This window comes from Anopheles maculipalpis, chromosome 3RL (genome assembly GCF_943734695.1).
Source record: "Anopheles maculipalpis chromosome 3RL, idAnoMacuDA_375_x, whole genome shotgun sequence".
Taxonomy (NCBI): Eukaryota; Metazoa; Arthropoda; class Insecta; order Diptera; family Culicidae; genus Anopheles; species Anopheles maculipalpis.
Window position 1 is genome coordinate 75,168,053 of NC_064872.1, and position 23,033 is coordinate 75,191,085.

Consider the following 23,033-nt stretch of genomic DNA (forward strand, 5'->3'; position numbering starts at 1 on the left):
GATAACGATTCAGGTTTTTTGGGATCCTAAAGAATATCCAGACATTGAATTAATTAGGTTTTAGGCAGGGGTTTTACTTCAGTTACTATAAAATAATAAAATAAAAACTCACGACTTCCACTTGAGATCTGATCTCCAGCTGCGCTCTCGGAGACTTCCCAGCAAGACAACTTTTTTACCCTTTTTTATGCTATCTCCCAATCTTTATCATCTGCCCCTTTCCATACCTAAACAATCCATCCCGAGGTCCATTACTTAACCGCGTTACCAAATATTTGCTACGGGGGAGACCGTTTCGCATGTCCAAAACCGGATGGATGAACGAATTATCCGTATCGATCGTGTGTTTGCGTGTCTAACGCTTACTTCCGCAGGCATTGCCATTGGGCATTTCTTTGTGATCTCTGTGTAACAGCATTACTGCTAAGGCAAGCTTAAGTGAAGCTAGTGAAAGTGTCAATATACAGGTGCCCGCGTGCGCCCTGCCATGGTGTCGATCTTTCTCTTTTGACCACGGTGATCAACAACACTCGCGCGCCATGGCGTAAAGTGTATCGAATTGCCGTTACGAGTCCCAGCGGCTTGATGACGTGCGGACGGACAGCCATGCAGCGTGAGGAGGTGCGATGCGATAAGATAAAACGAAACAATTGGCGATGGTTTGAGGACTGACTGTTCAGTTCACTGATTAATGAGCAACAGCATCAGTTGCTGGTAGGCAAATGGAAGGTAACGAGCAGTCGAGCTTATTCAATACACATGATCGTCAACCCTTCATTGGATAAGAAATGATAATTAGTGCGCCAAGATGTGATGATGAGTCCAAAGATCTGAAGATCTTATATGGTGGTTACAAACTAGAAAAAATCTACATTCAAACAATCTACTTAGAAAGGGTAGTTGCGGATGTTTTGATCTTAAAACAATAGTGAAATTAGATCAAATTCACTCAAAAAACAAGAGTTTCAGGAGTTTTCAATTTCAACTACCTTCCCCCGGTATAGAACCATAAACTACATTGCTCTCCAACACTTGATGGTGACTAATTGCACTCTATCGTGACGCGATTCGCGGCAAGTTCCCGCACATTAACAACCGCTCCAATTAAGTTTGGACTTGCGGCCACGGTGCGAACGGAACGGCTCCAAATCGCATAAAGCCGTGAGACAAAAGCACACACACACCCGGTCACCTGGTTCCAAACTTTCCAGCGCCACCAACCACTTTGCTGGATCGCTTTCGCTTTTTGTTACCATCGGGTCGAAACTAAGCGAATCCCCCTTCTTCTAGCTAGTGACAACAGTTTCATGGACCAGCTGGATAGCTAGTTGAGAGCCTAAGCACCAGTTCCGCGCTAGATCCAACCACAGTACGATGCCCGGTGTCGATTGGAGTAGACGGACGTGTGAACATGCAACCGATCGGTGGACGACGGTCACTCGATCTTCCGCACTGGCTACCGCTGGTGGTGCTGGTGTACGGTACGAAGCTCATCCTACAAGCAACCGGTGAGATTGTGATTTGCAACTACGAAAAGTTCCACCTGTTCGACAGCATGTACCGACCGCGGACGGACAACTTCTGCGTGTTTAACGATGTGTACCTCGGCAGTGATGTGAAGGGTGCAGACTTTTTGGCGAGCAGTCTCGACTATAAGCGTGTCGCGTTTGCGAACTCCAAGTTCCCGCAGGTGCCACCGTCGCTGTTCAAGAACTTTGACGATATCCGGGAGCTGTACGTGAGACGCTGTTCGGTGGAGATGCTGAAGATTACGCGCCTGCTGGAGAAAGTGTACGCCGGTGGCAATCGTATCGAGAGTGTGCAGCTGGATGGGAATGCATCGAACAGTTTGCGTGAGCTGTACCTCGATGGCAATAGACTGCACGGGCTCGCTAACCTAACCAATCTGCCGGCGATAGAGGTGTTGGTGCTGGAGAATAACCCTCTACTGGGCAATGTGGATTTCGCCCAGTTCGCCCGTATGGAGCGTCTGTGGAAGCTCGATCTGGAGCGGATCGGTATGAGCCGGATCAGCAATGGGCTGAAGCGACCACTGACCGAACTGCGACGACTCGATCTCTCCAACAACGCTCTCACGTACGTGCATGTGCGGATGTTTCGCACCTTCCCGAAGCTTGAACATCTCTGGCTGCACGGCAACCGGTTGTACTTTATGGAAGCGGACCAGGTGCGGGTCCTGATGCCCTCCATCCGCAGCATTGTGATCGATGATAATTTTTGGGGCTGTGGACATCTGGCACTGTTGGGGAAGCAGTTGCGCGACCTGGGTATCATTATACGCCACGGTAACTGTCGTACGGAGCGTGCCGTGCATCGGGTGTGCTGTTCGGACGAGACGGACGTGGTCGATACGCGATATCTCATCGAGATGGGCATCAGGCACGAGACGCGCGTTCAGCAGGACGTGCGAGAACTGAGGGCGGAAAATGATTTCCTGCGGCGAGATTTGGAGCGACTGAAAGGGATGCTGGGGGAGCTGATGGCAAACTTTACACGGTCTGTTGCGGCACCGCCGGCTAATGCGGAGGTAGCAATGGATGCTGAGGAGTCCGGAGAGCAGCCGGAAAGCAATGCAACGTCTTCATTTGAAGAGTACGAAGAGGATGGAAGTGAAAAGTGAGGACAAAAGTGTACAAATGGAAGAACTGAAACAAGTGAAGTAATTGTTGGTGAATTTACTAGATTAATAAATTGATGTTAATTGTTGCGGCTCTTATTGTTTTGGGTTTTGTTCACAATTTTGAGAAGCATCAGAAAATGTCTTGGAATTGGGCAGTGAGCTGTATCGGATATACAACGCTGTGGCTTGCTTTCCAGCGAATGATCTTCTAGTAGATCTTGACTCTAATGCTCTTTCCAAACACGACTTTGGAAAGTAAAGATACAATGCTTATCTTCGCTTATCTTCTACGCACGAGTTTTGTTGTTTGAAGAATCCTATTGTTACGATGACATCACATTTATGGCTGTGAATTTTAAATGGTGCGCGAAGAATTTTGCACAATTCCCTACTCTAATCAATATCGATCACCATCGCTGTACCCCGGTGCTGTGTTTGGGAATCCCGGGCGTAGGTTTTGTGTTGTGACCCACAAAGTTCAACATAGTGTAGTGTGATCTTTCAGCTCGTTAAGCGTATATGCGTTATCAGCCGCGAACGCTCGCACGTACATCACTGTACGAACACTTGGGACGCTGAAAGAAGGTGACGATAGAACGAAACAAGATGTCATCCGAAGGTAAAGGTAAAAATCATTTTAACACTTTAACTCTAAGCCCACTTAGCTGTTCGTTGCAGGAAAGAGAGATGGCCAGTTGAAAGCGTAATTTCATCACAAACTGTGCCACAGTGATTCATTCAGCCGTACTCTTACCGGTAAGAACTGTACGTGCACGAATTGAATAATCACAACAATATTCCCTCCATTTTTTTCCCTTTACTTAACTTAATACGTCGTCTGTTATCATCGGACGGGGGAATACCCAGTGCATTCTTCGTCGGAGTGAATGCGATCGCTTCCACCGCTCGGGATCCGTACTCAGTTTCAATCGATCGTTCGGGCCGTACGGTTCCCGAGTTTCTGTGCCATAATGGGCTGCTGGCTGATACCCTACGCATCACTGTTAAGGTAAGTTGCTTTCTACAACAGTGTAACGCTTTACGTGTTATCTCGCTCACGGATTATTCTTACTGTTTCGCGGTGCACAGTGTTCTATTCGTCTGCAGTACGGTTACTGCTCAGTATCAATATGGCTCGCACGTCTCGTCGTCGCGGTGGATTTCATCGACCACCAGAAGACCTTACACGCAAGATACGTACGGCTACTACTACAGGCAACCGTACAGATGCCGGGAGAGCAATCTACAGTACGACTGTATATTCTACGATGTTTCGATCGGTCCCTACGCTCAACAGCCTGTTCACTTCGGGTATGACGATGTCGCACTAAACAGGCAGAAAAACATCACGTTCAAAAACTCCACCCTGAGAAGACTTCCCGAGTCACTGCTGTCTGCGTTCCGGGAGGTTGAAGTGCTCGATTTAACCGACCTGCAGATTGACACGATTGAGGAGCGCGCGTTATCAAACGGCTACCACCTTCGCCAGCTGTACATGGGTTTCAACAACATTCGGTACCTGCCATCGTCCTCGTTTTTCTACATGCAGTCACTCAGCGAGCTGGTGCTGGACCGGAATCAGCTTACAAGCCTGCCGGAAGGCATCTTTCTGCGCACGCCCAATCTCTCCGCACTGTCGATCGCGAACAACAAGCTGGAACGCATCGAGGACGAAACGTTCAAGCTGAACCATGCACTGCAGCATCTTAGACTGTCCGGCAACAAGCTTACCCACATTGATCTATCCCTCATTGCTGGGCTGTTCTATGGAAACGTTAGTACCAACCAGCTTACCACATTGGCCATCCCGCCGGCGGTAGTCCAACTGGATGCTTCGCACAATCGTATCAATCAGGTAACGGGTGCGATCAATGATCAGCTGGAAGAGCTCCGTTTGGAGCATAACAATCTGACCGACACTGCCTGGCTACTGAACTATCCCAATTTGGTGGATCTGGATCTGTCGTACAACGAACTGGAAAAGTTAACGCACGATCACTTCGCCAAGATGCAGCGTCTGGAGCGACTCTACCTGTCTAACAACCGTCTGACCATACTAAACCTTAAATCTGCACCCATCCAAACGCTCCAGATACTGGATCTAGCACACAACCATCTGCTGTACGTGGAATCCAACCAAAACCAGTTCGAAGTACTGAAGCAGCTGTATCTCGATCACAACTCGATCGTGACGCTCAAGATCAGCGCCGGCAATGCGCTGGAAACGCTCACCCTCTCGCACAACGATTGGGACTGCAAGAATTTGCGTGCCTTGTTGCCGAACGTGTCCCACCGCCTGGAGAGCGATGACAATGATGTGAACTGCAAGCCAGACTACCAGCTCGAGCACAACTTGTGCTGCAAGGAAAGCGACGGTCCCTACCTCGACCGACTGATCCAGTACATCCATCTGACGAGCAGTGCGGAAAAACTGCAACGCGCCGAACGGCGCTGCAGTCCGACCGATGCCATTAGCAGCGTCCAAGGTTTGTTCACCTACATGTCCTACGTGGGCAGTGGGGTGCAGCTAAATCCACGACTGCAGGCCGAAATCAATGAGCTGCAGAGCGAGATACGGAACCTCACGAGCGTACAGACCCAGCAGGAGCAGTTGCTGCACGGTTTGCAAACCGAGATCGATGACAATCTGCGCCGTTATCGGGTGACAAAGGATCCGTTGGTTCCGCACAGCCAGAATCTGCACAAGGTGATCGCACATCTGAAGAGTCGCCAGGCGTTTAAATTGCAGGAATCGAGCAACCGTCAATCGGAGGCAGAGCGCAAGCAGCAGGAAGTGGAAACGCTGGAGCAGGAAAACGTACGCCTGCAGAACGAGCTGACTGATAAGACCGCCAAGCAGAACCAGATAAAACAGGAAACGACGCTGAAGCGCAACAAGGTGAAGCAGCTGGAGGCGAAGAAAAACCGTAACCCGGACACTAGGCGCATCACGAAGTAATGTGAAACAATTCTACACCGAAAGCCGGTAGTGGACTTCGGACGTGTTTTTTGTTCTCTTTTCGCCTCAATAAAGTGTAACCTCAACATTGCCCAAATCTCGCGGTGTTATGTATGTATTTGGGAACAGCCGCATGCTCACCTCCATCAATCCATCCAATTTTCGACCGCCTTCTCCATGCGTGCTCGTATTATTAAATCCGGCGTCGGTGGACGTACAATCTCTTCCGGCGGATGAAGCACCAGGTGACAGTAGATGGGTATCTGCAATAGGAGCCGGCGTACAAGACCGGACAAATCGATCACGTATTCGTAACCCCTGAAGAATGCTTCTCTTACTTACATATAGCAGTGACAGATCGAACACGGGATGTTCTGCCGGCCGTGGACGTTCCGGAAGCTTAAAGTGTCTGCCCACAATCGGTTCCTCGAGCGGTTTCCCTATCTGGTGCAGTGTGGCTAGGTATTTCAGCTGAACGCTACGGGCTCTTCTAATGCCTTCGGACATGTTGCGTCCGACCAGGAACGATGTGTCCGGGTGTGCTTTCGCTGCGAAACTGTCCATTGCTGCCGGCTAGCGAAAGAAGGAAACCTTGACGAGTGTTAGCGAATATTGAGCAACCGCGTATCGGTGCGATGCGCGCTGTTGCTTAGCAACATGACAACATAATTTGTTGGCTACTTACATGTATCGCCAGGGTTCGCGCTGCGTATTCCGTCGCTGTGTGGTGGGAATGTATCGTAATGCAAAGGCAACGGTGCGAAGGTATTCTGTGTGGAGAGATAAACAACAGGGTGCAGTGTGTTATCGTTGCCAAGAGCTACATCATGTAACGTAGTATTTCGCAGAAGTTGTTGATATTGATTTCAGAAAAGGTTGGAAGGCAGCTGTAAAGAAGTACGAGTCAAGTTTATATTTAAAAAAATCAATTCCATGTCCTAGAGGTGTATATGAAGGAAACCGTTTTCATCGCTCTGGTATTGGTTGTGGATGTTACTCAAGTCTCAAAGCCTGCTGAGGTTTTATTTCAACTCTAATAAAAATATAAACGCTGCAGCGCCCTTCAGAGCGGAAAAACGTCTCTCATAGATATGTGAATCGATCCAACAAGATACCTCGCTGGCTATGCTTTACAAAAGATCTTCAACTTAATTTTTGGACCCTCAATTTTCAAGCCGACTATTATCTCTCTAATCCACCGAAGGAATAGTGCCAGACGATTGCACCAGCAAGGCTCATACAGAACATCCTCCGTAATTGCGAATTCTGTAAAACTATTATGTTCAAAATTGCCTTTGAAAGTCACTTCAGCTGTACTGTAAGGCTAGTTAATCGTGCAGGAATTTAACAAGTGCATTTATCACTTCTTTTATTCTCACCATCCAATATACCCCCAGCAAGAATCCACTCTAGCAGCTTTAGCCTTTTTATCCTTGCACGAAAAAAAACCTCCACTCCTTACCAGCCCTAGACGCACTTGAGGTGAATACACTTGCCAAAGTGTGACCGGCAGCAGAGTTTCTTCACACTGCATGCATCATCGGGTACGAGCGTCCAAAGATGAAGCCATTTCATTTCCGGATTAGTACTTCAATCACGCTCGCGCACTTTCCCTCACAACGCTATGCCCGGTTCGGTGCTGCCGAGAGCAGCAGTAAATCACTCCGAAACTCCCGGACCACATCATATCGCCGTCGCAGCGAGCCCGCAGACACACGCGGGTTCGCCCGCCCGCCCCCTCTGGCCAGAACAGTACGACACGGCACGAATTATGGACCGAAAAACCCATAAGAACCGCGGAGATAAATTATTTCCCTGCACCCATCGCCGCTTTTACCGCTTCCAACAATGCGGAATTTTTCTTTGCGTATTCTTCGGCTAACAGGAAGACGAAAAACACACACATACACACATACACACAGAGCAAACCGGCGCGCAGCCAGGTCACGCCGGATCGAAGCAAATTTTCTCCACGATGACCCTTAACAGCTGGTCCCTTGGTTGGGCCGAACCGGAGGATTGGATTGCATGCATCCCCATCGGGATGTACACCGCCGCGTAGCATCGGGACACACCGACGTACTACCACCGGGCTTCGTCCCCTGTCACCCGTGATAAACGAGCCTTAATTATTAATTTTTCACCCAACACACCCGAGCGCATCCACCCGAGCAACATCATTAATTATTCGCGCAATGTTTCCGCGCGTGCTGAGTGGAAAAAGTGTTTTGGTTTCTTTTTCCGTTGCTGCTTGTTGTTTGCTAAAATGAAATAAATACAGAATAGAAAGAAAAAAAAGCGATAATAAGCCAGGAAAACACGCACCGTACGAAGTTAAAAAAAAAAACGGCTCACCAGGCGGATGGCTGTTTGAGACGGGATAAATGAACGCGCTGAAGTGTGTATGTGTGTGTGTGAACACTAACCATCCCGAGCGATTTAGTGCGGGTTGCTCTACTCCTGTGGGAAGCATGGACACATGATGCACCAAAAGCACTTGTAACTGTGTTCTACTTGCAATAAAACAAAAACACTGAGTAGAGATGTCAGTGTGTGCGGTTGTCTACTTACAGCGATAGAAATCCATCGAATGGGTGGCCCCAAGACGCATCCAACAGTATGCTGCACGCCCCGATCGGACCAGAAATGAGCAAGTTATCGCCGATTATCCGCATAAAACCCTCTTTTTCTTGGAAAACTTGGGCGCGGGGCGGAGGAATCTGGGTGTGTTCGTGTGATCCTAATGAAGATGCGCGACTCAAAGACGCATCCAACGATACGTGGACCGTTCCGATCGAGCCAACACTGAGCGAGTTATCGCCGATTTTTCATGAAAATGCTCCTTTCATGAAATGCTCCTCGTGGAATAACTGGGCGGGGAGTGGAGGGATCGGGTTGGGGTGTTCGGCAAAAAGATGCGCGGCCTCAAGACGGATCCAACGGTATGCCGAGCGTCCCGATCGAACCTGGAATGAGCGAGTTATCACCGATTTTCCATGGGAATGCTGCTGGCAAAAACCCCCCTGCCCCACCACCTCCCGTTATGGAAAATACCCCTTGTTCCCTTTAATATTAAAAACCAAATTTCGGAGGTGTTTTTAAAACATATTTCAAGAAAGAAACAAAAATCAGGCTGAAAAACTTGAAATTGAAAGACAAAATTAAAATCAATCGGAAAAATATTTGTCGTGACGGAAAGAAATTTTTGGACCACTTTTAAAACTGATTTTGGAATTTTTTGACCGGCCCGAGCTACCTCTTGGAAGTCATGTTCTCCTGTTACAACCAGTCGCTTCTGGTCGGATTTTTGTGGCAAAAATCTGGAAATTTTTATGCGGCAAAATTCGACCAGGAGTAACAGGAGAGCATGAATTCGAGGAGGTACCAAATGGAAATTTTAAAAGTGGTCCGGAAATTATTTTCTTTCCGTCACGACAAATATTTTTCCGTCCCTTTTTAAGTTTGTCTTTCAATTTTAAGTTTTTCAAGCTCATTTTTATTTATTTCTTTAAATATGTTTTAAAACACCTCCAAAACTTGGTTTTCAATATTAAAGGAAGGGGGATTTTTCATAACGGGAGGTGGTGGAGGAGGGAGGATTTTGCCAGCAGCATTCCCATGGAAAATCGGCAACTGCTCGCTTATTTTTGGTCGGATCCTGGCGTCCAGCATACCGTTGGATGCGTCTTGAGGCTGCGCATCTTTTTGCCCAACACCCCAAACCGATCCCTCCACTCCCTGCCCAGTTATTGCGGAAAACAATAGCATTCCCGTGGAAAATCGGCAATAACTCGCTCATTCCTGATCCGATCCTAGCGTCCGGCGTACCGTTGGATACGTCTTGAAGCTGCGCATCTTTTTGCTGAACACCCCAACACGATCTTTCCCCTCCCCGCCCAGTTATTCCAGGAAAAAGGAGCATCAGTGAGTTGTGCGTATCGTTCGATGCGTCTTTCGAGGCTTTAAAATATTATTTTAATTTTTTTTTCTCATTTTTTTTTTAAGTAATCAATCCAACTTGTAATGGCTTTTATTTCTTTACTTATATAGAGTAATCGAAGAAAAGCCTATGATACAAGAATTTGGTTAATTACCAAATTAGATTAAATGTTACGACTCGGCGCCGTATCCGACAAATTGAACCGTCATCGACAGTCATCGACATCGAAGTCATCGACGAGTCATCGACAAATTGAACCGAGCCCCCTGTAGATCTTCATGGACGATGGTGCTTACCGATCTAAGCCGAAAGAGAGTCTCTCACCGGCGAGGCTTCGCTGGCGACCGCCAGCTCCGCCGCTGGTTGCATGTTGTTTGCTGCCATTTACCAATTACTCTAAACAATTTGAGACCGAAAAAAATAAAATCCTTAATGATGTTATCTGAGTAAAAACCAAATTGTAGTTTTATTATTTGCAAAGCCATTGGTCACTATACCATTGACTTTGCATTTTGCTTGGTATCAATCGCCCCCTGTTCTGTCAAACGCACCCACATCTTCTACTTATTCTTGAGTGTCAAAATGCTCTACATTTCACCAACTACTTCTTCTACAATCTCTTTGCCTTCTATCTCTCGTAATTGGTTCGAAGATGCAAATGCAATATTGGCGAGTGATTGGGCTGGTGGTGCAGTGCAGTGTGGTTGGTGGTGATGCAACTTTTCTCCACCGTTCCTTGGATGTTTCTACCGAGAATTGATTGATCTCGAGAGCTATCATTCTTGGGTGCACATCATAGCCCACTTTTAAGCCCTTGTGCTACGTGTTTCTGTGTGAGTGAGGGTGTGTATGTAGATATACATTATTTACTTTGGTGTACACAACTAGCTTTTAACCATTTTTGGATAAAAAAAAACACTTATGCTGGAGAGTACAGTAGTTGCCACCCAAGGTTGGACACATTACAAATTATGTTGCGGGCTGGAAAACAGGAAATACTTTGCGATTTCTAATGATAACATTAAGTATAATTAGTTTTTTCTGTATATTTTTTCATTTATTTGTTTTTAATTGTTTTTAATTGTTTTTTATTTTTTAATTTGTAGAAATCTTTTTTTAAATTGTTTTTTTTCTAATAAAACACAAATTTGAAGAGATACAAAAGACGTTCCTGGAAGTGAAAAAGAATAAAATTATACATCTTTTTATTCTTTTTCTCATTGGCCTGCTCAGGATTGAGCACGTCGCGTCGACATGGCCAGGCCTCCAATCAGTTTCCAGGAAACTCGGTCTAGGGCTGCAGTCCTGCAATGCTGGATCCGATCTCCGACAGGTTTGTGACTTCACTTGCGCATCCTCATCACGTGCCCTAGCCAACGTATCATTCCTTTGACTACCGGCAGGATATCAGCACCGCCAAACCGCTCAGCTAGCTCGTGGTTCATTCTCCTTCGTCATCGCCAAAGCTAGTTCTTAGCCGTCGCCGTTCAAAAATGGCGAGTGCACTGACGTTCTACACATCTTTTTATTATTTTAGCATTGATTAAACAAGCTCAAAATATTGCTTTAGCTAGATGCCTTTATTTACATTTAAATAATGACATAAAATTCATGCTGAAAAGGAAACAGTTGTATCGCAACGTACCATACTATCGAAAATATCATCAAAATCCATCGAAATGAGGCGTGATTCTAAAAAGGTATGGAAATGCGTTAAAACACCCTTTTAAAACATTTAAGTAACCGTCAATATATGACGAGTATTCGTCAAAAATACTCCCCTCGATAACCCTCGCAACTATGTATTCCAAAAAAAAATGTTAAGTTGTCCCATCCGCGATACGAACAACTGTACGTCGACGCTCGCTGAAGCTTTTGCTTTCCAGCTGCAGTTTGATGTACCCATGTGACCTCCCATTGCACAACTTCTATCTTTCGATGGAGGAATGTGGAATTTTCCTAACTTAATTTTACGCGAATCGAGAAAAATAGTGCCGAGGACACATTGCCCACATTCGAGCGTGAGGAAGAAATTGATTTTGCGAAGCAGTTTCGTTTGATTCCGCTGGCACTGCAAACTTTATCGCAAAGCACTTTGTACACCGAGCGAAACATTATTTATTTAAGAGTTAAGAATTGGGTGGAACGAATTTTGAAAACATTGATGAGGTATGTTGTGAACATTTTCTTCTGCAACATGTTTTCGTTTTTCCTCAAACGATGTTTTACCGGAAAGACAATCTCCTATCGCAGCGCTCTTATGGTGTATGAATTTTTAAACGCATTTGAATAGCATCGGCAATCGGAAAGAGAAGAGAAAAAAAACACACACACACGTTAATTGAAGGAATTGATTTCGATTGCACAAAGTTAATTAAAAGACCCTTTTTTCCCCGCTAATGCTGCTGCTGCTACGTGTCACGGGACAAAACTTTCGAGCTTTGCTTGCACCGCGAAGGAATGTCACACACACTCCGTGGGTTGGAGAATCCGAATGCACTAGGCATTCCAACACTCCAAGACACTGACATCTGACAGCTGGGAAGTGTCATCCAACTGCTAAAAGCGGAGAGCCGACAGATACGGTGGGGAAGCACACCATTGTTAAATTGCAAATCGTGGCCCAGCTGGCTGCAGTCGCTTAGGTCGCAGCACAGGCTTCGTGTCACCAATTCGCCGACGATGTGAAGGAATTTATTGAACATTTATTGGATTTTCGGTATTTCCGTCCAGCGGAAGACACCGAACGGGTGCGATAGTTAGTTGGAGAAGATTTTCGCGTGTTCGTTTGATATTGGATATCAAGCATCTCGTTTGTTCCATACGGGAGGGAGAAGCAAGGGTCAGAAGGAGTAAGAGAAAAGCACTTAAATAAACTCAACCGGAAAATTGCACACGGGCGTCTCCGATGCGAAACGATATTTAAAAGTTCCCGCAAGAGAAACCGGAAAGAAAGCTAACCATGCAAGCGATTTCCGGTGCCGAAAGTGCACGCACGGCACGGGCAGTGTTTCGTGTTGTAAGAAGTAGACTCTTAGCATCAATTTTTGGGCCAGGAATAAAGACACATACTAAAGTCACATGCAATACTTTGCGAGTTAGCATGAGACACGAAGGAATGTTGAGCACTTTAGACAGGGATAGAAAAAAGGTTTTTTTTGTGAAGACATCTGGAAGCTTGGAAGAAGGCTAATAATGTATGAGTATGAAGATGGTGAAGTCTTCAGAATGTAGTGTAACATATTGCAACTCAGAAAAGCATTAAACTTGGCTCAAAAGTACTGGGCGCCTCCATCGGAAGGAGCGAATCCTTTAAGGTCTGAATGTTTAAATGGTCAATTTTAATTTAAAAAATAAAATAAAAATATATCCGCGTGTGGATTGCATCTTTCTCAAGCCATTTTTTGCATTGGGGTTCATCCTCATCATGATTTTTGTTACCAGCATGAAACGGAACTAGTTTCTTTCCAAAATGGAACTGAGCGAACATTTTACGTTCTTTGAATGTAACTCAACGGAAAATAAGTAATTTTTAGGATCTTCTCGTCTACACATTAATATCTTCGGTTAACAGAAGAACAGCCATTTCCCGAGGGAGCACCGAAAGCTCTTCAAAACTTATTTTTATAACGTATTTTTTCTAAAACGAAATTTGCCACTTAGAGCTTTGCTTTCGTTATATTGTAATGTGACAGTGTACAGGGAAAAAGGAGCTAGAGTGGACCAGGGGATTTGACCCCTGGTCCTGCTGTGTGAAGAGTGGCACCGCTGTCGCCTTAACCACCTCAACAACCAGTCCATCCCCGTCTTTAGTCTACTACGCGCTTTAATTGTCAAACGGCGTTTATTTTACTGTTAAATTGTAAGACTAATTCAACAAACGGAGCCAATTTACAATGCTTATTAGTGTTAACAGCTAACCCATTTATCTGACGGATCTCCTATACATTTTTTAATTTATCAAACTTTTAAACAAACATTTTTTGTAAAAACTAGCCTAAGGTTATTGCCAGTTTGTAGTTAAACAAGCTATAATTAAATTCTTTCTGATCAATTTTCTAAGCTTTATATGCTCTTTTTTTCGAAATTAATAGTAAGAATCTGGAATACGTTTGCGTAAACCATAAATATCGATTTTTAAATGAAACTACTGAATTAAAAATGACAGGTGGATCAAAGTACGATGTACAATATGCTAAAGTACACGGAACTGCTTTATTGACAGCCTTCTCACTGTTCAAAAGAATTTAGAAAAAAGCAATAACTTCCTTTAAAAAGGAAAAACATATACAGCTCTAGTTCACAACAACCAAGCATAAACAAACTCAGTACCTTGAAGTGTTTTTTTTTTTTTCCTCTCTCTCTCTCACCCTATACCACTGCACCTAATAGACATCAACCACCCCTTAGCAGACACATTTTCATTAAATGTCTCGTAAAGTGAGAACATCTTTTCAAACACACTGATGGTGGCAGTTTGCGTGTGTCGTCTGATGCAGGCCACCGATACATTACACCGCGTTACCATCGAAACTTCCAAAAGCCCTCCCCACAAGCACCCTTAAGATACATACACACACACGCACACACTCCAATTCACCAAATTGCTAATTCTGTCCCATCCGGTGGCAACCGAACTTGCAATAGTAGGACCCACACCGCACAAACATGACTGGCATATGAAGCACACACAACCGAATTCAACAGCTTGTTTATTAGAAAAGTTTTATTTGTTCCCGTACCACATCTCCCGACTCCCGATGTGACTTTGTGTGCGACTTTATGCCTTCGTTGTCAATATGTTGCCTCTTGCCGTTTGTTTCTTATCTATACAGGGGATACTTCTTTTTTTTAATCCTAACCTCCCACAAGCCCTAAGACAACCCCACGTACCAGGAGTGTCACGTCTAGTGTTGCGTTGCGTCTAAAACTCCCAGGGTCAGTTCTAATACGTGGCGGCTCATGCTTCTGCTTTCCACACCAATCGTCTTATTGATTGATTGCTACCATCCATGTGTCCACCAACACACACACACAGCCAGCGATGCTGCAGCACCAAGTCAAGTCGTTACAAAACCAACGAACGAAACCAACTTTGTTCCACAGGATATTCGGAACCGATTGTCCCTTGCTCCCTTGGCCACCAATTTGAACCATTTTGTGGTCGAAAGCAGCTGAATGCGCACTGATCGATTACGAATCTCGGCAGCTGGCGGTGGATCGGCAACAAAAGCTGGTCCTTCGTCTGACCCAATATTTGACCACCAGCAATCGTCCACAACCGACCCACGAAACATGTTTCGCCAAACCACGACTTTCTTTTTGTTTGTCTTCGATTTCTTTCTCGGGCTCTTTCACACATTCCTTTTCACCAAAAAGGGAAGGACAATTTTCCATCCCTCAGAGAGAAATTCGCAGAAAGAAAAACTTTCCGCCCGTACAAATAGATGGCATTAAAAGAGCATCAGGGCGCGCGACTGGATACGGTGTGGATATGCAGAGCTTCTGCTTCGGACAACATCATCTCGATAAGCCACCACCCAACCCGGGGGGGTTGTGGTATAGTAAGTTTAGGATTTTAACCTAAAGCGGTCTGGGTGGCGATATGGTGGCCGCCCATCATCATGCGTTGGTTTTAAAGTCAAACAAAAGTTACATGCATACAAATACGTGGTACAGCAAATAGACGAACCGCTTTGATGGAAGTTCCTTTCGTCGTCGTACATTTAATGTTGGATTCATTGGCAACATTACACTGGCAAGCATTTGTAATGTTATAAGGTTTTAGGTTAATTTGGAGCGTTTTACGATTTACTGGCGAATTTATTATAGTTCCCTACAATACCTTGTCGAGATCTACTTTGAACAAAACTTGGAGAAATTCTAATCAAAAGACGTTTGTATGCAAGAACAGCTACTTCATCCGAGTTGAAGTTGAGGTCTGGCATCGTTCTCCAGTCCCAGTAAGTATCTGGTAGGACCCAAATAAAATTGTGTACTATGGATCACCCAACACAGATGCGCTTTTCTTCATAGCAAAACTAATTCGGCTATTTCTTGTAAATTAAAACATTAGTCGATGAATGGATTCTTTGCAATCAGTTACCCTTTGAGTTCTTTCAATAACATGAATTGCTAACAGTAAAACTAAGGGCAAAGTCCTGTAGTAAAATCAAAATAGAAATCTTCATCAATTCGAGATGCATTTCCTTCGTAAGGAAGAATTATATTTCGACAACATTAACAACATTAACGACAACATCACTGCAAAATCTCTTTGCCATAGGACGGGACACAACATAACAAACCACAACCCCCGAAGCAAAGAAAAACTGAACTAAACTTACTCGATCATCCCGCTTTCTCATCCTCATTCACCCGGGCCGGTGTTTTGAATCCTCGGCGAAGATTCGGAGTACGGCCTATCACAATCGGCGACAACTTCGGTGGGCTGGTACCGTAAATCGATCCAAGCTTTTCGATTCTACGCTTCGTCGCACTATTCCCTCCCAGCGGTGTCGAATGCTGCTGCAACCTGCTCACGGACCGCTGCTGGTACGGTGTTGTTCCGGCACTACCGGTGCTCGTGTTCATCAGCAGCTGCTCGCTTATCCGCTCCTGACAGCGCTGGAAAAATTGATCCCCATCGATCGCATCTAGCTGGAGCTGGAAGCGATCCCTTTCCTGCCGCAGGTGGTCCTCACGTGGATTCTCCGTAAATATCGTGTACTCGGTAGCGAACGATTGCGGTATGCCGGACGTTTGACGACTGAACGTTCGCCACTGTAGATTAGCTACGCAGAGGATCTTTCGCTCACGGATCACATCGTCGTAAGCGTACTCGGACAGCCCGTGCCAGAAATTGATGCACAACAAATCCATGGCCGTATCGGCGAGATAGATCGATTGGAACATTTTCGATTCGGCTGTTCCGACCAGCACCACCACACCGATCGTATCAAACTCGCCAAATACGGGGCGAAAGTTAATGCCATCGATCGTACCGATTGGGGTAATGGTACGAAAGAAGCGAGCGTGTTGCGCAGAAGGCACATCATTTCCTTCCGTTTGAGGAACTTTTTTGTACGTACTGCTTTTGTGAGCTGTTAGCTGTACGTCGTTATTTTTGGTACCATTTGCTGTAAGGTGACCGAATTCGATTAGAGTTTGCTCTTTCAGTATACTGCGTACTTCGTCCGTTGGTCGCCAGATTGAAAGTAGGAACGATCGTTCCGGTCGCAAACAATCCATTAGTCGAACTTTTAGCAGAGCTGTGACCGTTGGACGTATAGAGTTGTTTTCGAGCTCTGCCTTTACCCGGCGAATGATTTCATTTTGAAGTTCCTCCTGTTGCCGCTGTTGGAACTGTTCGATCACAGCCTGTTGCGAGCGTGTTAGTATGATCTGCAAAAAGAGAAAAAAGCTTTATCTATTTTATTCTCCATAGAAGATGCTGTCTGTGCCAACCACACTCACGTCGAGAAACGAAACATCAAGCCCATTTTCCAGTAAGTCCTCTAATTCGGCAGTCGTTGTACTCTCCGTCACACGGATATTTCGGTTCAAGCTTACAGCCGCCCGTTCCCGTTCGATTTCCTCCTGCACTCTGTTGTGCAGTTTGTGCAGCTTTTCCAACTGATTCGCATCGTTTCTTCTGCTGTGTCTTTGCTGCATGCGTTCGGAACGTAGCACCGATCCCTGTGCGTCATTGGAAGCCTTTTCAACGAACAATAACGGATACACTCGAACGATCATTGCCCGTACGAGAGCAATCAATCCACCGCGTTCGTGAATGGTGTTACATGCGATCAGGAACGGTACGGGGCACCGATAGTACCCTAATTTAACCGACCAGCGGGTGCGTCTAGTACAATTTGTTGCGATTTTTAACCGCACGTCCTGTGGTACTGCTAGCGGCGAACAACCATCCCTGTGGTTTAATAGTTCTGCACCTTGGATCATCAGTTTGGTTCCGATCGTGATTTTACCAGCAGCTACAGCACCCGCTAGTGGTTTATCAATATCTGTACGCACACTGTACCATCCATCGGAGAGTTCTAGTTCTGCTCCGGCTGGTCCAACGCTATGGAAAATGTTCGAAACGAACAATACCATCCGACGGCTTGGAACATCATCTTTTTCGAGCATTTTTCTCAGCGCTGATCGACGAGCGGAATCGATCTCCACATGGTAACGATATTGCAGCTGGTGGAAGACACTTTCCGGTGATAAAACACCATGGAAGTAAGTGCTAAAATTGCGCTCCAGTGCGCTTAGCTTGGTCACGATCCAACGCCAACTATTTTCGATCCAGCCTTCTGGTACGAGTCGAGGATCAATACCTGGAGAGGCAAGAAAGGCACTCTTGAACTCTTCTAATCCCACGGTAGAGTCGTAAGCGAGCAGTAAGCAGCCTTCTTTCCCATCTGATCCAAGTGGAATTCCTTCGGTATTAGAACAGCTAAACGTTTCCCTGTGAAAATTGTACAGAAATATGTTAAATAAAGCTTCCGGGATATACAATCGAGTTCTACTTGCCCATAATAATCTGCCACGTTAAAACGAAACTCCTTTACGTACTCCTGAGTCACATTCATTACCGAAGTTACAACTTCTGCCATGCGTGGGGCATTTGATTCGACAAACTCCTTCAACCGAACACGATTCTTTTGTAGTTTTTTGCTACAAAATACAAACATTCGCTGCCGGCACTCACTTTCCGGTTTATTTTCTATATACTGCAACTGCTTTTGTAGCTCTTCCTTTCGCTTCCTTTGCACGTTTTCTGGTGGAAGCCTTGCTCTAGCTAATTTCTGTTCGTTCGACTCATCCGATGCAGGAAGGTTAGGTAGAATCTCCGAAAAACTATCATCCCAATCCGATCCGATCAGTTTGGCAGACGGTTTGACAGGTACGTGCGTGCTGGAACATTGCTCAAATTTGGCAAGTAACTTATTTTGCTTCTTTCCGACCGTTTGCTGGCAGCCGAACATTTCCTGAAATTCGTTATCGTCCAGTTGAGCGAAAAATTCATCCACATCGTGTGCCGATGTAGATTCTACCGTTGGATTACGTGCGTTGTGTGAAACTTCAAGCTGTTTACCGGCTAACGCTGGTGTGCTTGTTTGAAACAATGCTGCTGGATAAAGCTGATCTGTCCGTGGCTTTTTCGTTGGAGTTAGTACTGGTTCATCCACCGTGCATGATAGTTTACGCTTACGATGGCTTGCATCTGGATCGTTTTTGGGTTCTTCCTCTTGTGGCAGAAGACTTTGTTCCGTATTGGCTTCATCAAATTCTTTCCAAAGCGCTTTTGCCTTTTCGAGAGCATCCGATGAAACCGCTATGGCAGCTCCACTTGCTCTAGTAAACGTAGGAAAAGCAGTCATTCCGGTAGACATTGAAGCGCTTTGAGGAACCGTTGTCGCTGATATAGTAGAACTATTCTTCAAAGCTGCTTCCGAGATTCCGTTCGAGATCGTCTCACTTTCTTCCTCAACAAACATTTTCTTGGCATTTTCTAATGCCTTCAGCGATACGGCAATTTTACTGCCACTTGCTGTATTAAACCCACCGGTAAACGGAACAACAATATTGCTGGTAACATTCTCTTTATCGATCGTCGAATCAGCCTCGTCTTCATCAAACTTTTTTTGTGCTATTTCGAGAGCTTTTTTGGAGACAACAATCGAACTACCACTCGCTGTACTAAAACCTCCTAATCGATTTGCCGCTGCTGCTGCTGCAACCTCACCATCCGGTGTACCGTCTGCTTCGGTGAACAGTCTCTGTGCTTTTTCTAGAGCAATTTTCGAGACCGAAATCTTGCTACCACTAGCAGTACTAAAGCCTCTGCTAAAAGAAGACGCATTATGCGGAAGGTTTTCTTTGTCCACACTCGCATCATCTTCGTCAAATAGCTTTTTAGCATTCTCTAGAGCTGCTTTGGAGACTGTTTTCGAGGCTCCACTAGCTGTACTAAATGCACCTCCAAAAGCAGTTTGTTTGTTGCTTTTGGGTATGTTGTTAGCTTCCTCTTCCTCTGAATTACTTGCTTTATTAAACATATTGCCACCAGCCGCATTCAGACCTTTGCTCTTGAGTTCTTCATTATCTAGCTCATCAAAAGTCTTTCGAGCCATTGCAAGAGCTTTTTCCGATACGGCAATTATATTGCCTCTAGCTGTACTAAAACCACCAATAAATGCAGATGTAACGATCGATTCTGTCGATGTTCCCTGCTGCTCCAAGCTTTTAGCTTCTTCTTCGGCAAACATTGTTTGAGCACTTTGTAATGCTTTTTTCGAGACAGATATCTTACTGCCACTAGCTGTACTGAAACCTCCGGCAAACGGACCCATATTGTTAGTGATGCTTTCTTGCTCCATCTTCAACTGTTCCTCGTCAAACGTTTTTTGTGCCATATCGAGAGCTTTTTTCGAGACGGATATAGGTTTACCACCGGCTGTACTGAATATACCTGTAAATTCGGTTCGATTGGAATCGTTGACTGTTGGTTGATTTTCTTGTTTAATAATGGATTCTCGCTCTTTAAATTTTTTATCGATGATCAATCGTAATGGTGTATCAGAAGCTTGTATTGTTTCTGTTTCCTGTTGAAGCTTTGCTTCCTCCTCGGCAAACATTTGTTGAGCATTTTTGAGCGCTTTAGCTGATACTGAGATCATATTTCCACCAGCTGTACTAAATCCTCCACTGCAGGGTTCATTTTTAATTGATATTGGTGTTACAGGCACAATGAAGTCTTGATTTTTTGTTGGATCTTTCTCAGTTGGTTCTTCTTTTCGTTCTGGCAGCTGATAGGTGGAAATATTTTCAGTGGAAACTGGGTGCGCCATAGCCATTAGCATTTGAATGTTTACTTGTTTAGTTTCTTGCTCTGCAAACATACTTTGAGCTCTCATTAATGCTTCATCAGATTCGTTTATCGAAGAACCATCACACATTTGGTTGATGTTCGACGCAGTTGATTGAGCCGTAATTCGTGAATTAACATTGATGATTTCTGTTTTCGATTCTAAATGTGCTCGATTTGATGCGTCTTCCTGTGTATCTGCGGTGTGATGTGCTAGCATGAACAATTCGTCATCGTCCTCCAGCAACTGTTCCATGAGCATTGGATGATTGTTAGCTGTTGTGCTTTCCTCATCGGATGCAGAAACACTGTGCTCCTCAAATTCGCTAAAAGTAGCGAAATTTACGTGAATAGTTTTGGGAGAACATGCTCTCTCCGTTGGTAACGAGATAGGCGAAGCAAAGCCATAACACGGTGGTTCCCGGTCGATGGAAGAAGATTTAGGAGAATCGTTTGGATTTCTGGATTCCGGCACTCTGTCCTGCTCTTCCTGGCTTATGACCGCTTGCGAAAAGAAGGCCGAAAGTTGTGTAAGATTAGCTTGAATAAGGGTACTTTCATTTAGAACCATTCCATCCAACGAAACGTCACTATCGCTGTTGTCGGTTGCGTTGCGTGTGAAGGATGTATCAAACTCATCGTCACTCAGCGGTGGACCCATCGTTGAGGACTCATCCGTGCCGTAGCTTAACCGACGAGCTAGCATTTGCTCTTTCTTCTTCTTCTGGAGCGATCGTCCATACTTTCGACACATAGCTTCTCGCTTCACGGGCTTCGGTGGGCTCGCGATTAAATCTCGCAACTGAATTAATCTTCTTCGTAAGCTTTCCGATTTGATGATGGAAAAGTCTACTTCCATCGAGCACTGTTCGCTTTCATCCAGCGTAAAATCGTCCAGTATTGTCTGCGCTATTGTGCGTTCATGTGTTGGAATGGAATCTACAAGCAAAGGTTCGATAATAACTAGAAAAAAGAACGACAGTTATCTATGTAACATACCTTTTGAAACAGTTGGATATGGTTGAGGATGAGTGACAAGCTGTACTGGTGTTTCAACTGGTGGTGGATTTTCTACGAAATCCGATGGTTTAGGCTTCGGTTTTGATTGCTGATTCACGGGAGAAGCTGACCCGGTCAACAGATCAGCCGCTTCGAATATATTGATCATTTGTGTATCGATTTCCATCTGGCTAAAGCTATAATTATGAGGTTTCGTGGAGGATGACCGTGTGGCATTTGGAGGAGACACACAATCAGGACCACTACTAGCACCGGTTCGCCTTACCAATTCATCCACGGTTAAAAACTGTTCGTTCGTACACGCAATGAATTCGCGTGATGGCACTTGAGTTGGCATCTGTATGGAACTAGCTTTCTCTAGCAATATAGCAGACGCGAGCGGATTTGCAGTTACCGTTTTCAGTTGATCAACATTTTCATTGTAGTAAAATGTTGCTAGCTTGCGCTTGGCACCGCTTTCGACCTCACCAACCTCCGTACCAGATACGTCCGTATGCTTTTCGAACGATGCTTCATCGGTGACACTTTCACAACCGACCGGTTCTTTGGAACGTTTAAAGAGTGAACCTACTTTACGACGAAATTTCTTCCGTTTTACGGCCACTGGACTCGCCGGCACTTCGTCCATAGTTGTTTAAGCGGCACAATTACTGTGGTGCTCCAGGAATCGTGTGTTGTTTTGGGTTTATTGTGTAGTGGCGCCAGCCGCCAAAACATTTGACGTTTTGTTTTGAAGTACGCTGACCGTCGAGCAGTTGTGCTCGAATGTGAACTGCTCGAAAACTGAAAGAGAACGAAAATTCAAATGAGGCGTTAAGTGTTAAAAACATGATAAAAAAAACAAATAGGTATAAAATGAGAGAAAAAAAATTCATTATTGAATTCAGAATCCTTTTTTGCTATTGAAAAATATTACAAAAATTCAATAAACATATATGTGTTGGTTGTAGCATAACGTATAAGTAAAATTTCATGGGTTTTTTTTACATAAATGTGTATATTATTGAGATGATTAAATTAGCAAAAACTTCGTTAAAAGCACAAGATAATTATCAATTACATTTATGCATGCTATGCTTCATTGAAAATCTCAAAACCAAATCTATTCGACTACAACATCTCAGTTTTCCAATCCCGCTCTCACCTTCGTGGTCCTGTTTTACTTTTTTAAGTCCAAGTTTTGATAACAGATTTGTAAAACCCATTGTCGTAAAAATTAACAATAAAATAATAATAAAAAGGAATATGTACAATACATTGAAGAAATGTAGAAAATTTCTAAAAATAAATAAATTTGCATCAGCAAGAAACATACTTGTTTTCAATTTCATCCACGAAATTCTTCAAACAAAATGTTTCAGATGGAACATTGAAAAACACTTTTTAATATTAATCTCATTTAGTGATCGTATATTCTCCTTTATCTTAAAAAAAATAACTAAGACTGCAAAAAACACGTGCCTTTAAAAACAAAACAAAATATTCCTACCGACAGATGTTACACACTCAAAACCGAACCCTGCAGAACGAGTCGTGCGTCAGCTCGGAGAAGAGACACACGATCCGCGCAAAAGTTGCATAATAAGATGCATTTTGA

The 23,033-nt window shown here is 44.6% G+C and overlaps 5 protein-coding genes across 9 annotated transcripts in view; 3 read left to right on the forward strand and 2 right to left on the reverse strand.

The window, feature by feature from the left end:
- The window catches only part of LOC126562130 (leucine-rich repeat-containing protein 15-like), a 487,244-nt gene that overhangs the window by 1,916 nt on the left and 462,295 nt on the right, over positions 1-23,033 (forward strand). The window lies entirely within an intron of this gene.
- On the forward strand, positions 1,412-2,641 carry LOC126562374 (uncharacterized). The gene has a single exon (XM_050218852.1). The coding sequence runs from the start codon at positions 1,412-1,414 to the stop codon at positions 2,639-2,641; it is 1,230 nt and encodes a 409-aa protein (XP_050074809.1).
- On the forward strand, positions 3,613-5,600 carry LOC126560982 (fibromodulin-like). The gene is made up of 2 exons (XM_050216931.1): positions 3,613-3,650; positions 3,731-5,600. The coding sequence occupies exons 1-2, from the start codon at positions 3,613-3,615 to the stop codon at positions 5,598-5,600; spliced, it is 1,908 nt and encodes a 635-aa protein (XP_050072888.1).
- Positions 5,747-6,107, reverse strand: LOC126563407 (WD repeat-containing protein on Y chromosome). Its single transcript, XM_050220047.1, has 2 exons — positions 5,943-6,107; positions 5,747-5,863 (listed from the first exon to the last, which is right to left on the reverse strand). Exons 1-2 carry the CDS (start codon positions 6,105-6,107, stop codon positions 5,747-5,749), a joined length of 282 nt encoding a protein of 93 aa, XP_050076004.1.
- On the reverse strand, positions 15,861-22,064 carry LOC126561299 (breast cancer type 2 susceptibility protein homolog). Its single transcript, XM_050217346.1, has 4 exons — positions 21,416-22,064; positions 18,079-21,355; positions 17,017-18,013; positions 15,861-16,944 (listed from the first exon to the last, which is right to left on the reverse strand). The coding sequence occupies exons 1-4, from the start codon at positions 22,062-22,064 to the stop codon at positions 15,892-15,894; spliced, it is 5,976 nt and encodes a 1,991-aa protein (XP_050073303.1). The 3' UTR covers positions 15,861-15,891.